General features: G+C 45.0%; 1 protein-coding gene across 1 annotated transcript; it reads left to right on the plus strand.

Annotated features, from left to right (window-relative positions):
- Positions 1 to 6,030: 6,030 nt before the first annotated feature.
- Positions 6,031 to 16,707, plus strand: LOC143989460 (uncharacterized). The gene is made up of 6 exons (XM_077489592.1): positions 6,031 to 6,300; positions 6,502 to 6,636; positions 6,725 to 6,848; positions 6,965 to 7,062; positions 7,152 to 7,293; positions 15,293 to 16,707. The coding sequence occupies exons 1-6, from the start codon at positions 6,037 to 6,039 to the stop codon at positions 16,285 to 16,287; spliced, it is 1,758 nt and encodes a 585-aa protein (XP_077345718.1). The 5' UTR covers positions 6,031 to 6,036; the 3' UTR covers positions 16,288 to 16,707.
- The last annotated feature ends 711 nt before the right edge of the window (positions 16,708 to 17,418 follow it).

Here is a 17,418-nt window from a genome sequence, read left to right on the forward strand (position 1 = left end):
CCGGCTGCATTCCTCATGAGTTATATAGAAGTTGATCGGCTGACAGGGGAGAGGAGGAGGACAGCGTTGGCTGCACTGGACACAGTGAGTGGGGAATAGAGGTTAGAATACTCACTGTGTCCTATCATGTATCTCACAGCTCAGTAGGTTATCAGCATTACAATTACAACAGGTAGCACAATAAGCAGGTGCTCTGTCATGGCTCTGTCATGGCTCTAGGTCACATTGCTTTTGGGTGCTCACTGTATTATGGCTGTGCTTTGTTACAGTCTGTTACATACAGTACAGCCATAAGTTAACTCAGTGAGCACCCAAAAGCAATGTGACCTAGAGCAATGATAGAGCCATGACAGAGCACCTGCTTATTGTGTTACCTGTGATAATTGTAATGCTGATGATCATAAGAAACAACGAGATGCTACTTGAGGGTCGTTTCACACTGAGGCAGTGCAACTTACAGCGCTACTGCCTCAGGCGACCCAGACGCGACCGCTGCAGCGACTTGCAAAATGACTTCTGTATAGAAGTCAATGCAAGTCGCCCCCAAAGTCGTTCAGGAACCTTTTTCTAAGTCGGAGCGACTTGTGTCACTCCAAATAGAACGGTTCCATTGTACAGAACGGGACGCTAAAAGTTGTCCTAGTGTGAACCGACCCTTACACTTCATTTGGGGGAGCAGTAAACATGCAGCAGAGCTACATTTTTACGGCTCCCCAAACCAATCCCCTTTAACTGCTTCCCATCCAGCAAGGTACCAGTAAATCGCTGGGATAGACGGATGATATCTTGATCATCACTACAGCAATGATCAAGATATCATTTTTTTAGTCCCAGCAATTCTGCACAAAGTAAAGTAATCCTAATGGCTAAGAAGACACTGGATTACTTTTACAGGCAGTGGAAGGGGGTCCCATCACCACCTTTACTGCTTTTAACCACTTGCTTACTGGGCACTTAAACACCCTTCCTGCCCAGACCAATTTTCAGCTTTTGGTGCTCTCACACTTTGAATGACAATTACTCAGTCATGCAACACTGTACCCAAATGAATTTTGTGTCCTTTTTTTCCCACAAATAGAGCTTTCTTTTGGTGGTATTTGATCACCTCTGGAGTTTTTATTTTTTGCGCTATAAATGAAAAAAGACCGAAAATTTGGAAAAAAAACGCATATTTCTTTGTTTCTGTGATAAAATTTTGCAAATTATAATTTTTTTTTCATAAATTTTGGCCACAATTTATACTGCTACATATCTTTGGTAAAAATAACCCAAATTAGTGGATATTATTTGGTCTTTGTGAAAGTTAGCGAGTCTACAAGCTGTGGTGCGAATCGCACAAAATTGATCACATCTGATGTACTGGTGACCTATCTCACTTCTTGTGACCCGAACAAGTCAGGAAAGTACAAATACCCCCCAAATGACCCCTTTTTGGAAAATAGACATTCCAAGGTATTTACTAAGATGCATGGTGAGGTTTTTGATGTTGTCATCTTTTTCCCACAATTCACTGTTTACATATGAGATCATCTCCCATTGGCAGGTGCGATCGCGCTGTGAACGGCCGCTTTGATTGGCCGTTCACGGCGATCTGTATTCGCCTGTCTCCGGGAGACACGGCAAATACAATACTTCCGCGATGCGCGCCCCCGGCGGCGCGCATTGCGGAAGTAAACACCAGGCCGTCCAGGGACGGCCAGGCGAAGGAAACCGCCCGCTCTAAGGCCGTCATTCGGCCATAGGGCGGGTGGGAAGCGGTTAAGATGTGACCAGTAGCATCCGGTTCCAGGGACACAGTGAGAGGGATGGATATTGTTCTTCCCACTGTGTGATGTCAGAAACCGGAAGTGACAAGGATGTTGTCACTGCCGGTTATGTAAAGAAGCCATCACTGGCTTGAACAAGCATCTAATCAAACTGATCTTAGTTTGATCAGATGCTTTGGAGGCCAGAGGACAGATATGGGGTCTAAAAGACCTCATATCTCTCCATAAAGAGGACCTGTCATGGCCCATGCTATCACAAGTAATGTAAAGATGCAGTGTAAGATTTTTTTTTTTTTATTTGTACTAAAATACAATTTTAAATAATTTTAAACTGCCCCCCCCTTCGTGCTTATTAATTGCAAAAGTATGCATTGGCTCCACACGCATATGTAAATGGCAACAAACCTGCATTTTGTTTCAAGCCGGGATCAGGGATGGGGTCGAGGGTGGTTGAAGGGGGCCCCGTCAGGTAGGCTGTACAGGGCCCCATGATTTCTAACAGCTGCCCTGGCAGGGAGAACTAGACTGCAATCTTTAATCAGCAGCCATGTCCCTGGAAAGACAAGCATGACAGTCCCACACTGGAGAGCTTGTGGACTGAACTGCAGGGAAGTAAAGACCCTCAGCTCTGCACTTACCCAGCAGTCTGTTTGTGTCCCCTTAGCTCGCTCAGCAGGCTCTGTGTCTGTTCCTCTTGCTTTTTGGAAAGGTCACATGATCGGCTTGCAGAGGGGAAGAGCCGAGGCTGTGTATCTGCATGCAGTAGGCACTGGCTACTGGCGAGTCTCTCTCCCCTCACAGCCGCCCTGCAATGTGTCACAACTTAAGGCTCCATGCACACTGAAGCTGATAAACTGCAGTTTATTGGCGTTTGGGCGTTTTTTGTAAAAGCCCATAAACTCCACTCTATGTTAGCCTATGTGTCCATGCACACATGGACGTTTTTCAGCTTTAATGAGCAGTGGAGTTTATGGGCTTTTTTCTGAACGCCAGAAATTCGCGTTCAAAGTGCAGTTTTTCAGCGGCAAAAAACGACAAACGCTCATTAACGCTCATTAACGCTCGTTCATTAGTTTTCGGCATTCTATTTTTCAATGCATTGTGGGATTTTTGGAGTGTCCTCTGTGTATTTTTATAAAAAACGCCCATTAACGCTAACGCTGTAAAACGCTCATAAACGCTCATTAACGCTAGTATAAAACGCTGTTAAAAGCAGGTTTTTCAACCAGCGTTTTCTGCCAGCAATCTGGCGTCCAGAAATAGCTTTTTTGAGCTTCAGTGTGCATGGAGCCTTAGTGACACAGTGCAGGAGACTCGACCAGAACACCGGGCAGTGAAGGCAGGGAGGGAGACACCTGCACGGGAAACCCCAATACACAGTAATAATAGGAGACTCCTCAGCACTGTGTCCGGGGCTAAGATGGACTGATCCCCGGACACAGGATTCAAAACCTGTACTGTCCGGGTGAATCCCGGGCGGGTGGCAACCCTAAGTTCGAGGATATGGGGCACGAGGTCCCCTGTAGTGCAGGAATTGAAGCGCCTCCAATGATCCCACCACTGCTGCCTCCAGTGCCGTAGAGGAGTTTGTTTCATCTGGGTCAAGCCACCAGGCACCAGTTACCAATTGCGTGGCTAGAAAATATTTGTAGCAGTCAGGGAATGCCATACCGCCCTGCGTTCTTGGCCTCATAAAAGTGTATATGGGTGGTGAGGGGCACCACAGGAATGAGGAAAATAATTGATTACGTTTCTTAAAAAAGGATTTAGGTATTCATTGCGGAGAATGTTGAAAAAGGTAAGTGAGTTTAGGGATGATTTTCATTTTTAAAAGGTTGACTCTGCCCCACAGGGACAATGGCAGATTACCCCATGACTTGAGTTTGGACTTCTAGGATAACTGGGTCTAAATTGTGGGGGGTGTAATCTGTAGCTATTTACGAATGCATCCAAAATGAAACAAATATTTGAAGCGTGCACATGTCTGGGGAGAAGAACCCCCATATAGCAGTAGTTATTGGAAGAAGGACATTCATAAATTGCCATCAGGGGGAAGATTCCCCCCTTACAGATCACTGATACCAGCCTTTACTGAGAGACAAAAACTGTTCATTACCCAAGGAACCTCTAGAAACCTTTGTAGGAACACTGTCAGAGAAAGGCTGGACTAGGCAGTCATATAATTCTATCCCTCTTGGTGGGAGTGGAGATGACCCCATCTGTAAGGATATACAGTACATACACACACAGCACAAGGCCTTGTTTACACTATGAGATGTTTCTCGTGGCTGCAGTTCCTCTGAGCTCCACAAGGTAGTGATCTCACTTCTACCAAATCAGAACATCTCTATGGAAAACAGTCAGGAAGTGATGTCAGGAATAAATAGGAGGTTCCAGGTGAGAGGTGAGTCGGGGGGAAGTAGAGAGGGACATTGCTGGGACTGGCAGCAGAGGAGGTAATAAGATCTTGTTTTCTATTTACACCCAGTTACCTCCCCGTCATGTCCGTCCTCTTCCTCCATAGTCAATGTGATGTCTTTTATCTCCAGCAGATGATGATACACACATATATAGTGTGGAAACCTAGATTAACCCCTTCAGGGGCAGAACATTTCCGCACCTACGGGCCAGAACATTCTCTTTGTTTGGAACTTAAATTCTAGTAATATGGTCCTCTAAACAAACAGCACCGACAATAAATAGACAAGACAATGACCATCCTGACCATACATGGTCTACAAAGGGCAATTATTACACTACATAGGCATCAAATGGGCAATCATTACAATATGCAGCCAACACAATGATGGAGTGCAGGGGTCAGAAGTATGGAGCATAGAGCCCTTTACATTGCTGGTTAGTAAGAAGAAAACATTCCACAGCTTACCATAAAGAATATGTTCCATTATTGGTGTCAGAGGGAGGAAAATACTGAGGGTTCTGAGGAAAGAAGAGGAGCTGAGTGGACTCTGAAGGGGTATTGAGGTTAAAGGTTTTTGGGGCCCCTATGATGGTAGTGTAGCTGAAGCACTCTGTGCCCTTGACAGGGGTGGTGGGCAGTAGGGCGATGAGGGAAGAGGAAGCTGTAGGGCTAAGGGAGGGAGGGGGCTCTTAGTCTATGGTGATTTTCCCACCTGAACTTGCTTTTAGACCTCCTTACAGAACTGTCAGGAATGGAAGGCAACCTTCACCATCTCACTGGTCAAATATTTTTTTCCAAGATACCAAGTGGAATGAATAAGGATAGTTCTTCACCCCTTGGTGGGCACTCATTCCTAGAGAAGGTCTGTTTGCAGAGCATCATGTAACGGGTGGCCAGGGATCAATGCTGTGCATCTGGGGGAGGCAGTCCAATACTTTAATATGACAGAGGCTTTGGCAGTGCCCAGTGCTGGAATTCAGAACACCATAAACCATTGTCACTCTGTACAACATCCTGGATATTGCATCATACTTGGTAACCATACCCCTCCCCGCTGTCCACCTCCTACCCACACTGGGCTGCTATTAGAGGGAAGAGAACAGATTCCACCCCCACAGCTCTCTACTTCACCAGCCCCATCCTTACCTCAACCAATCCAATTCCTTCTCATACTGCAGAGACTGACAGTGACATCACTCCTGTCAGTCAGCAGGCTCCCGAAGATTGGAGCCTCACAGACCAAGTCCTGGCAATTATCCTGATTAGCCACCGACTCTAGCCAAAATTTAAACCCAACAGAGAAAAGAGAATTTCTGATCCAGTAGGCCAAGAGAGTCCCAGGTTCTCAAAAACGTAGCAAATACTAAACAGTTCAGATGAAATGTGTTCCAATGAGGACAGAAGTTCTTAAAGCGGGAGTTCCGCCATTTTTTTTTTAAAAGCCAGCAGCTACAAATACTGCAGCTGCTGACTTTTAAAATAAGGACACTTACCAGCCCAGCGCGCCCGCGATGTCGGCACCCGAAGCCGATCTCTCGATCGTCTCTCGGGTGCTGCCTCCGCCATCTTGGGTATGGGAATCAGGAAGTGGAGCCTTTCGGCTTAAATTCCCGGTTCCCTACTGCGCATGCGCGAGTCGCGCTGCGCAATAAGGATGGTCCCGCTGCCTCTGGGATCCGTGTGTTTCCCAGCAGGCAGCGGGGGACTTTCGGAAAGGGGCGTAATCTATGCCCTTTCCGCAGATAGCTATGCCGGAAGTGGGTGCAGATACCTGTACTGTACAGGTACCTGCACCCCCCTCCCCCCTGAAAGGTACCAATTGTGGCGCCGGAGGGGGGGAGGATTCCAATGAGCGGAAGGTCCACTTTAGGGTGGACCTCCGCTTTAAATGTACAGCAACCCTCCTATCACCCCCCTCATATCCACATTCTATTATTGTGTGGCCAATACCATCCAAATAATTCTTACTTTTATCTACCAAAGTTATCCGTCTGCAAGGAGACCTGTATAGATCAAATGACGCTACGAATGAGGATGAAGGAGGACCGGAGTCAAATGACTGAGAAGATACTAAACCTCACCCTGGAGATCATCTACCTGCTGGCCGGAGAGGTGAGGAGGATTCTGGGAGGTCACATGACATCACTCTTATCCTATTAATAAAACACAGACCTGACCAGAGAGGTGAGGAGGATTCTGGGAGGTCACATGACATCACTCTTATTCTATTAATAAAACACAGACCTGACCGGAGAGGTGAGGAGGATTATGGGATCCTAAAATGATATTCCTATTGGTGGTTTTCCAATACAGAGATTTCCTCTTCTGAAGTCAGGTGATCATATGACCATCACAGTGCCTCCATGTGACTCCCTAAAACCTGAGAGACACAACATGAAGAAGATTCTAGAAGTCACCAAGAAGATGATGGAGCTGCTGACAGGAGAGGTGAGGAGGATTCTGGGAATTCTGGGACATTATCCAGTAACAGACAAGGGATGTGTCTGGATGGTGACTGTATCATTGTGTGTGTCAGGTTCCTATAAGGTGTCAGGATGTCACTGTCTATTTCTCCATGGAGGAGTGGGAGTATTTAGAAGGACACAAGGATCTCTACAAGGACGTCATGATGGACAATCAGCCGCCCCTCACATCACCGGGTAAGAGGAGACTTTATTATAAAGGAGAGAGCAGTACGGAGGCTCCACCTAGATCCCCCATCATCTGATAAACACATAGAAACAATGTATTCAGTCAGTGTGTATGTTTCCTACAGATGGATCCAGTAATGGGAACCCACCAGAGAGATGTCCCCGTCCTCTGTATTCCCGGGATTCCACACAGGAAGATCACACCATCCCCCACCATCATCAGGTAGATGGGGAACAATCACTGATAGTGTCATTAGGATCTGTACATTGTCTGCATTGTTATTATTGATATCATTTTTATTCTATATTCAGAGTGGAAACCTGAGAGATTCTAAAGTTGAGGGTAAAGCAGAAGAAGAGGAGAGGTATGTGAGGGATGATGAGCAGTCTATGGAGGAGGATGGAATAACGGGGACATTGATAGAGGAGGACACTCCTACAGAGATCAGCACAGGTGGGTCATTAACACTAAATACATTCCTCTGTCTGTACCTGTAACATAAATGTGGATGTAACATAAATGTAACAGTCGGGCAATTTTGCTAGTAGCTGAGATGTGATCTGTAAAAGAATGTAATTGTAGATATTGTTTAATTCTGTAGTATTAATCAGTAATGCCACATACACACGATCGGAATTCTTGTCGGAAAAGCCTTGGATGGTTTTTCCGACGGAATTCCGCTCAAGCTTCTGTTGCCTACACATGGTCACACCAAATTCTGACCGTCAAGAACGCGGTGACGTACAACACTACGACGAGCCGCGAAAATTAAGTTCAACGCTTCCGAGTATGCGTTGAATTTTTTCCGAGCATGCGCTGCGAAATTGCCACAGACGATCGGAATTTCCGTTAGAAACTTTTTAAGTCGGAAAAATCATTTGCTGGCCGAAATTCCGCCAGCAAAAGTCCGATGGAGCATACACACGGTCGCATTTTCAGATGAAAAGCTCTCATCGTTCTTTTGCTGGCCGAATTTCCAATCGTGCGTACGCGGCATTATAGACATATATTTTTATTAAGCATCACTTTCAGACCGGACCATTTTGCTGGCTTAAGAACAGAGCACTTTTTGCGATTCGGCACTGCGTGGCTTTAACTGACAATTGTGCGGTCGTGCGAAATGGCTCCCAAACAAAATTTACATACTTTCTTTCCCCACAAATAGAGCTTTCTTTTGGTGGTATTTGATCACCTCTGCGTTTTTTATTTTTTGCGCTATAAACAAAAATAGAGCGACAATTTTGAACAAAACGCATTATTTTTTTACTTTTTGTTATAATAAATATCCCCCAAAAATATATAAAAAAAACATTTTTTTCCCTCAGTTTAGGCCGATACGTATTCTTCTACATATTTTTGGTAAAAAAAATCTCAATAAGCGATTATTGATTGGTTTTGCGCAAAAGTTATAGCGTTTACAAAATAGGGGATAGTTTTATTGCATTTTTATAAATTTTTTTTTTTTTCTACTAGTAATGGCGGCGATCAGCGATTTTTATTGTGACTGTGACATTATGGCGGACACATCGGACATTTTTGAGACATTTTTGGGACCATTGTCATTTATACAGCAATCAGTGCTATATAAATGCAGTGATTCCTGTGTAAATGACACTGGCAGTGAAGGGGTTAACCAGTGGGTGGCAGTGGAGGGGTTAAGTGTTCCTAGGGGCGTGTTACTAACTGTGGGGGGCTGGGCTTTGTTTTAGTGAACGCTGATCTCTGCTCCAATCACAGGGAGCAGAGATCAGTGTCACTTGTTGCTAGGCAGACCGGGGAGATTCTGTTTACATCGGCATCTCCCCGTTCAGCCTCCCCGTGAGACGATCGCGGGTATCCCCACGGCGATCGAGTCTGCGAGACCCGCGACCGGACTTACTGGGGTCCCGACCGGCATGGCAGGGCGGCATTTAAAACTGGACGTACCTGTATGCCAATATGCCTGCCCGTGCCATTCTGTCGACGTACATCGGCGTGCGCCGGTCGGGAACTGGTTAAAAGGACAGAGTCAGTTTCTAGGATAGAGCTGACACCTGGATGCCAATGATCCCTTCCATGTAGACATGCTTTTCTCGCCTCCTTGAAGCCTAAAATCCAGCCCACATCCATATTCAAATAAATTGAGGAGCATGGGATATGAATGATTGGGGAGATTCATAGAAAGCCGGTCCCTCGGACTTGCATGTCCTTGTACTCCCCGAGGCAAAGTAAGTCCGCGATGTAGCCGGCTTTTATCTATAGCCCGGACAGACAGTGGTTAAACCAAGAATAAAAATCCAGTGTATTCAATCCTAAGAAACGCTGAAGTTATTTTATAAACACAAAGTTTGCTCCTTTGTCTTTCCACTTTAAACATATATCACCAATGGTGCCTCCAGTGACTACCACCAATCACCCCAAATCAGTGTAACTCACCAGATCTTATTGCCTCTCATATTTCAGATAGGTTAAAGAGGAACCCCAACAAGGATTCACGCTGCGCTAAGTATAATTAATCATAAACTGTGTTGAGAAAAAGCGGCTGGCACTAGAGTCCCGATACAACAACTCAAAATACTAAAGTGCAAAGAGAGTGCAGCACTAATAAGTATTAAACCAAATAAATAACCATTAGATTATTTAAATTAATTAATTAAATTACCAATATAAATACCTGTAAAGTGACAAGAATGAATCATATAATGTGATGAAAAATTCATGAATAAATAAATAAATATATACAATATCTCAGTAGTGGTGAAAAGAACCTTATTAGGTAAAACTAAAGCAGGCAACCACCGAAAATGAATTAAGTGAAAAAATGACTTGCTCTAATAGAATTAATAAGCAAATAATAGATTAAATAGTCATTATATAGAACAATGTTCAGCAATAGTGCTAAAAAAAATTACCGTCCATGCAAAAGGTGTTTGAAAACAATCCAGTCTCAGATAGATGTGAAACAAACTCCTTAATCCCAGCCGGTGACTCAATCCAGAAAAGATGTGATACACCAAAGGTGAGTAAAGGTAACCCTTACCGACTCCACATGACCATAATAAAATGGTCTCTTTAAGCGAAGGGAAACTTTGCAGGTGTCCCCAAAACCTTAGGCTCCTCAAAGCTGCTCACAAGCTCAGTATGGATATAGTAACTATGCCGCTCATAAGGTGAAGAACAGAGAGTGCCTCCATAGTGTAATCGTTCCAAATGATTTTAATAAAAAATAAATTGGCCAATCCCCAGACGATGTCCCTTCATGACGAAACGCGTAGGGTGGGGCCAGTGACGCTGACGTCATCACGCTGCACTCAAGATTGTTGGGCTACAGGACTACAGCTGGAAATTAGTGGATTTTTACCCTTGATACTACATGCTAATTTGAAGTTTGTGTCTGTAAGTGCAATTTTATTTATTTTTATTAAAATCATTTGGAACGATTACACTATGGAGGCACTCTCTGTTCTTCTCTTATGAGCGGCATAGTTACTCTATCCATACTGAGCTTGTGAGCAGCTTTGAGGAGCCTAAGGTTTTGGGGACAGCTGCAAAGTTTCCCTACGCTTAAAGAGACCATTTTATTATGGTGATGTGGAGTCTGTAAGGGTTACCTTTACCCATATTTCGGATAGGCCAAAGCCCTTTAGAACAGCATCCAGATCAATGTTGCTTCTCCTCAATAAACCCCTGTCCTTCTGAACTCCGCTTTTAGTGTGATAATAGGCTCATGACATGTAAGGGAAAGAACACTTCCAATAGTGTAATAAAATCCAAAAGCCTGTATTTTACTCCATATAAAATGAGGGTCACCAGACACATTCTTGAAACTCAGCATATCACATATGACATAATTCACATGACCGCTGTATGTACAGAGAATATGTAAACTCTCTCCCTGTTTACGCCCATGCACACCCCAACATGTTTCGTCTTTACCAATATGTCAGGATGTGGATGGGCGTAAACATATTCCTGTCCTGAGTGCGGGAAATGTTTTTTGCAAAAATCACAACTTAGATGTTAGTAGATGCACAAACTATGCAGTCAGACCTCCTTGAAGAACGAGTTCCTACCAAGGGGTGAAGGACTGCTCTTCTTCATTCCACTTGGTATCAGGCAAATATGTATTTAACCAGTGAGATGATAAGATGGTAAAGGTTGACTTCCTTTCCTGGCAGGAGTTCTGTAAGGAGGTGTAAAAGGATATACAGTATGTATATATATATATATATATATATATATATATATATATTGTCATTACACTATATCATTTATATTGCTCATTACATTGTCAAGACCAATCCACAATGTATTATTTTATATTGTTGTACAGTACCTGTACACTCCTGACCCTGCACTATATACTCTTTGTTGTACATCATTACATACTCCAGACCCTGGCACTATATACTCTGTGCTATACATTACATACTCCTGACATACTCCCTACCCCTTCACTATATACTCTGTGCTATACATTACATACTCCTGACATACTCCCTACCCCTTCACTATATACTCTGTGCTATACATTACATACTCCTGACATACTCCCTACCCCTTCACTATATACTCTGTGCTATACATTATGTACTCCTGACATACTCCCGACCCCTGAACTATATACTCTATATTGTACATTACATAATCCTGACCCCTGCACTATATACTCTATGTTGTACAGTATACATTTACGACCCCTGCACTATATACTCCTGAAATACTCCCTACCCTTTCGCTATATACTCTGTGTTATACACTACGTACTCCTGACATACTCCCAACCCCCTGCACTATATACTCTGCTGTACATTGCCTACTCCTGACCCCCTGCACTATATACTCTGCTGTACATTACATACTCCTGACCCCTAAACTATATACTCTATCCTGTACTTTACATAGTCCTGATACTATATAGTCCTATCTTGTTTATCTTCTACAATAAGTTGTACATTACATAGTCCTGACTTCTGCTCTCTACCCGCTGCTATATATATATATATATATATATATATATATATTGTATACAGTGCCTTGCGAAAGTATTCGGCCCCCTTGAACTTTTCAACCTTTTTTGTGAAGTGGAACGAAATCTATTGGATTTTTGAAACTTTTTTAACTAATAAAAAAATTAAAAGTGGGGCGTGCAAAATTATTCGGCCTCCTTGCGTTAATACTTTGTAGAACCACATTTTGCTGCGATTACAGCTGCAAGTCGCTTGGGGTATGTCTCTTATCAGTTTTGCACATCAAGAGACTGAAATTCTTGCCCATTCTTCCTTGCAAAACAGCTCGAGCTCAGTGAGGTTGGATGGAGAGCGTTTGTGAACAGCAGTTTTCAGCTCTTTCCACAGATTCTCGATTGGATTCAGCTCTGGACTTTGACTTGGCCATTCTAACACCTGGATACGTTTTATTTGTGAACCATTCCTTTGTAGATTTTGCTGTATGTTTGGGATCATTGTCTTGTTGGAAGATAAATCTCCGTCCCAGTTTCAGGTCTTTTGCAGACTCCAACAGGTTTTCATCCAGAATGGTCCTGTATTTGGCTGCATCCATCTTCCCATCAATTGTAACCATCTTTCCTGTCCCTGCTGAAGAAAAGCAGGCCCAAACCATGATGCTGCCACCACCATGTTTGACAGTGGGGATGGTGTGTTGAGGGTGATGAGCTGTGTTGCTTTTACGCCAAACATATCGTTTTGCATTGTGGGCAAAAAGTTTGATTTTGGTTTCATCTGACCAGAGCACCTTCTTCCACATGTTTGGTGTGTCTCCCAGGTGGCTTGTGACAAACTTTAGACAAGACTTTTTATGGATATCTGTGAGAAATGGCTTTCTTCTTGCCACTCTTCCATAAAGGCCAGATTTGTGCAGTGTACGACTGATTGTTGTCCTATGGACAGACTCTTCCACCTCAGCTGTAGTTCTCTGCAGTTCATCCAGAGTGATCATGGGCCTCTTGGCTGCATCTCTGATCAGTCTTCTCCTTGTCTGAGCTGAAAGTTTAGAGGGACGGCCAGGTCTTGATAGATTTGCAGTGGTCTGATACTCCTTCCATTTCAAAATGATCGCTTGCACAGTGCTCCTTGGGATGTTTAAAGCTTGGGAAATATTTTTGTATCCAAATCCGGCTTTAAACTTCTCCACAACAGTATTGCGGACCTGCCTGGTGTGTTCCTTGGTCTTCATGATGCTCTCTGCGCTTTCAACAGAACCCTGAGACTATCACAGAGCAGGTGCATTTATACAGAGACTTGATTACACACAGGTGGATTCTATTTATCACCATCAGTCATTTAGGACAACATTGGATCATTCAGAGATCCTCGCTGAACTTCTGGAGTGAGTTTGCTGCACTGAAAGTAAAGGGGCCGAATAATTTTGCACGCACCACTTTTCAGTTTTTTTATTTGCTAAAAAAGTTTAAATTATCCAATAGATTTCATTCCACTTCAAAATTGTGTCCCACTTGTTGGTGATTCTTCACAACAACTGGGATCCCCCACCCTGCACAACCAGGCACACCCAATTGTCACAGCTCTCCAGAGACAGAACAGTCCACAGCTTTGTTTTTGTGGTTTATTGAGGGTTAATAACTTGGATGGGGATGGGAAATTATGGGATACCCACTTGACTTCTTCAGGGACATTTCTCCTATATACAGTCTATATACAGCTCCAACTTCTTCCTCCAGCACACACTTGCTGAGTTCCCAGCTGTGTCACTCTAATATTTTGTAGCAAAGGCCCATCACAGGCAGAGACTCGCAGCCCCTATACTTGTAGAACTGTGGAGTGACACAGCTTACACTTTTCCAGAACTTCCTCCCTGTGGTCACTGATCCCAGTACCGCCTCTTTATGTCCTGCCAGCCCTCCTGGCTGCAGCTGCCCTTTTCCCTTTCACTATCCCTCCAGGCTAACTTCTCCACACTTTCCCCCAGACTGATCACTCACCAATCCTCCAGACTGATCACTTGCAGTCCCCCAGACTGATCACTCACCAGTCCTCCAGACTGATCACTCACCAGTCCTCCAGACTGATCACTCCCCAGTCCCCCAGACTGATCACTCCCCAGTCCCCCAGACTGATCACTCCCCAGTCCCCCAGACTGATCACTCCCCAGTCCTCCAGACTAATCACTCCCCAGTCCCCCAGACTGATCACTTACCACTCAGTCCCCCAGACTGATCACTCACCACTCAGTCCCCCAGACTGGTCACTTGCAGTCCCCCAGACTGGTCACTTGCAGTCCCCCAGACTGGTCACTCACCAGTCCTCCAGACTGATCAGTCCCCAGTCCTCCAGACTGATCAGTCCCCAGTCCTCCAGACTGATCAGTCCCCAGTCCTCCAGACTGATCAGTCCCCAGTCCTCTAGACTGATCACTCACCAGTCCTCCATACTGACACTCCCAGTCCTCCAGAGTAATCACTCACTTGTCCTCCATACTGGCTCTCAAGAGATCTCCCAGTGCTGTCCTGCCCCGCTGTCCTCACTCTCTGCTCCTTTGCCTCCAAGCAAGGATTCCTCCATGTGTTTTGGTATGGTCCCTTTATCACCTGAGCCCCACACCTGAGATCACCACCCAGACTAGGGGGCACCCTCAAGAGCCACCAACAACTTCCTCAGCATTCCATCTTCCACCCAACCAGCCCTGCTGGCATGGCTCATGGCTATTTATGAGGTAAACCCGCCCCCTGTTGGCCCCTTTCCACTGAGGATTGGCTGAGGCCCTCATAAATATTCAAGGCAGCCCCTTCTTATTCCCACTCTTCAGCTCTGGAAGTTTCTACCAGCTTCCAGACCAGAAGGAAGTGCCAGAGAGACTGCCCGGCCCGACTGAACCCCGACCCAGATTCCCAGGCTTGGCCCTGAGCCAAAAATAATTTTTCCTACACTAACAACGAAAGCTATTTACATCTAGCACACTAGAGGGGGCTACACAGACTTTTACATGTTGATAATAATGTGATAACATCCTCAAACTTTGGAACCTTAAACAGAAGGTGATAATGAGGGAGGAGTCAATTACCCAATGATGGGGGTCTTCAGGATCAGTCCAGTCTTCATCTTGGTTGTTCTCCCCCCATCCTCACTCTCTGACCTCTGGTGGGGCTCAGCCCCGCTGTTATTCATGACTAAATCATGGACTAAATAAGGAAGTGCAGGACTTCTTGTGTTGGGAAGATGGCAATGAGTGATAGAGGGGGAGGGGACACTCGTCCTATAATCCCCTCATCACTGTCACTCCTATAAAAGACAGTTCTCGTTGTTTCCTCACTCTCTGACTAAGGTCCATGAATAAAGAAATGATCTGGTAGGAGATCAGAGGACCCATTTACTAGTTACCTTGAGGGGGGAATTGTAAGATCCTCAGAGACAAAGCTGCCTGATCTGGGCGGAGTCCTGGTTTAGGGGAACCAATCAGCTCATGTCTAGTAATAATCTTTTTATTTCTATTTTAGTAGATGGACGGGAGATGAGGAAAACCTCAGAGGATTGTCTCACTTTGTCTCCAGACTGTAAAGTAGAAGATGAGGACATCACACAGTATAGTCCAGGAGAAAACCCGACTACCTCAAATGTCCATCCGGCACCACACAGTGTAGATGGACCATCGTATTCCTCTTATCCTGAGGAACCTCAGACTGTGAGGGACGGGGCCGTCCTTCCAACAGAGAAGAGGTTTTCCTGTACTGAGTGCGGGAAGTGTTTCCGTTTTATATCCAAACTTAATGTGCATAAAAGATCTCACACGGGGGAAAAACCGTATTCCTGTCCTGAGTGCGGAAAGAATTTCACTTTTAAATCCGGTCTTAATGTGCATAAAAGAATTCACACGGGTGAGAAGCCGTATTCCTGTCCTGAGTGTGAGAAATGTTTTTCAGATATGTCCAGTCTTTACAGACATCAGAGAACTCACACGGGGGAGAAGCCGTATTCCTGTTCGGAGTGCGGAAAATCCTTTTTAGAAAAATCCAGTCTTTACACACATCAGAGGTTGCATACGGGAGAAAAGCCATTTTCCTGTCCTGAGTGTGGGAAATGTTTTGTACAAAAATCAAAACTTGTCACACATAAGAGATTGCACACAGGGGAAAAGTTATACTCCTGTTCTGAGTGCGGGAAATGTTTTGTACAAAAATCATGGCTTGTCCGACATCAAATGTCTCACACGGGGGAAAAACCATATTCCTGTCCTGAGTGCAGGAAATGTTTTTCAAAACTGGCCAATCTTTACAGACATCAGAGAGCTCACACAGGGGAAAAGCCATATTTCTGTCCTGAGTGCGGGAAATGTTTTTCAGATAAGTCCACTCTTAATCATCATCAGAGATTGCACACAGCTGAGAAACTTTTTTCCTGTAATGAATGTGGGAAATGTTTTTTAAAGAAGTCCTCTCTTTCCAAACATCAGAGATCTCACATGGGGGAGAAGCCACTTTCCTGTCCTGAGTGAGGGAATTGTTCCTCACTGAAGTCCTGTCTTCCTGTACATCGGGGATCCCACACAACCCTCGAGGTGTATTAGTGCCTTGAGTGCGGGAAATGTCTTCTATATGAATGTTGCTGGACATCACAGCTCTCATGTGGGGAAGAAGCACACCCTGATATACACCTCAGATATACTCCATGGCTGATCTTCATCATGTAAGAAACAGTTGATAAGGAGATCAGAGATCACCAAAGACATGGATGAAGTGTTGTACCGTGTTGGACCATTGAAGGAGAAGGGATCTCACCGCTCCAGGAGCACACATGCAGGCTGTAAACTGTCTCTTCAGCTGGGAAGCCACAGGTGCTGGCTATTACCACTAGCAACAGGCGAAAAACAAGCTCTGGACTGCCGTACTCTTCAGACCACTGAAGCTCAAAAAACACAGCGAACAAGGAAAAATTGCTGACGTTTCGCACTAGCTGTAGTGCTTATTCATATGAATAAGCACTACAGCTAGTGCGAAACGTCAGCAATTTTTCTTTGTTCGCTGTGTTTTTTGAGCTGTGATGTGATTTTCCAATAAAAGAAAGTGGTCTTCTGAAGAGTGCGGCAGTCCAGAGCTTGTTTTTCGTCTGTGACTGTGTTGGCCATTGATGGCAGTAGAAAAGAAAAAATGAATTCATTACTTTTTGTTGGCTGAGTCATTGTTGTGGTGTAATTTTTCACAAATGCTTAAAGGTCTATCCCCCCCCCCCCCCAGCGTCTTTCAGGACTTTCAGGGCTCCTCCCTTCCATAGGAAATACTGCGACAGCCATCTTTAAAATTTTAGCTTCCCCTGCAGGAGACACTTCCGGCAGGAGACACTGCAAGGGACCGTGGCCGGATATCTGGGGAGGCTGAGGCAGTCAGTGGTCCTGTAAGGGAGACAGGGGTCTCCTGGACCAGCGGCGGGGTGGCCTTACCTGACCACAGAACGTAAATGCCACCACATCTTCTCCTTGGCTCAGGCGGAGGGCCTGTGGGCCCATTGGGAGGTCCACAGTGGTGGAGTAAGGGGATGGAGCTGGAGGGGGCCGAGCGGTGGGTGACACATCAGTTCCGGTGGGGCGGGGCACTTCCCCTCGATCCATGGCTTCTGGTCCAAGGCTGCA

This window comes from Lithobates pipiens, unplaced genomic scaffold (assembly GCF_037356315.1).
Source record: "Lithobates pipiens isolate NorthernLeopardFrog02 unplaced genomic scaffold, aLitPip1_a1.2 Scaffold_18, whole genome shotgun sequence".
NCBI lineage: Eukaryota > Metazoa > Chordata > Amphibia > Anura > Ranidae > Lithobates > Lithobates pipiens.

Excerpts from the sequence above, each read along its gene's own strand:
- LOC143989460 (XM_077489592.1), top strand. The coding sequence starts at position 6,037 with ATGAGCGGAAGGTCCACTTTAGGGTGGACCTCCGCTTTAAATGTACAG. Across the intron at positions 6,637-6,724 it reads TGGAGCTGCTGACAGGAGAG|GTTCCTATAAGGTGTCAGGA; the intron begins GTGAGGAGGATT and ends TGTGTGTGTCAG. Across the intron at positions 7,294-15,292 it reads TCCTACAGAGATCAGCACAG|TAGATGGACGGGAGATGAGG; the intron begins GTGGGTCATTAA and ends TTTCTATTTTAG.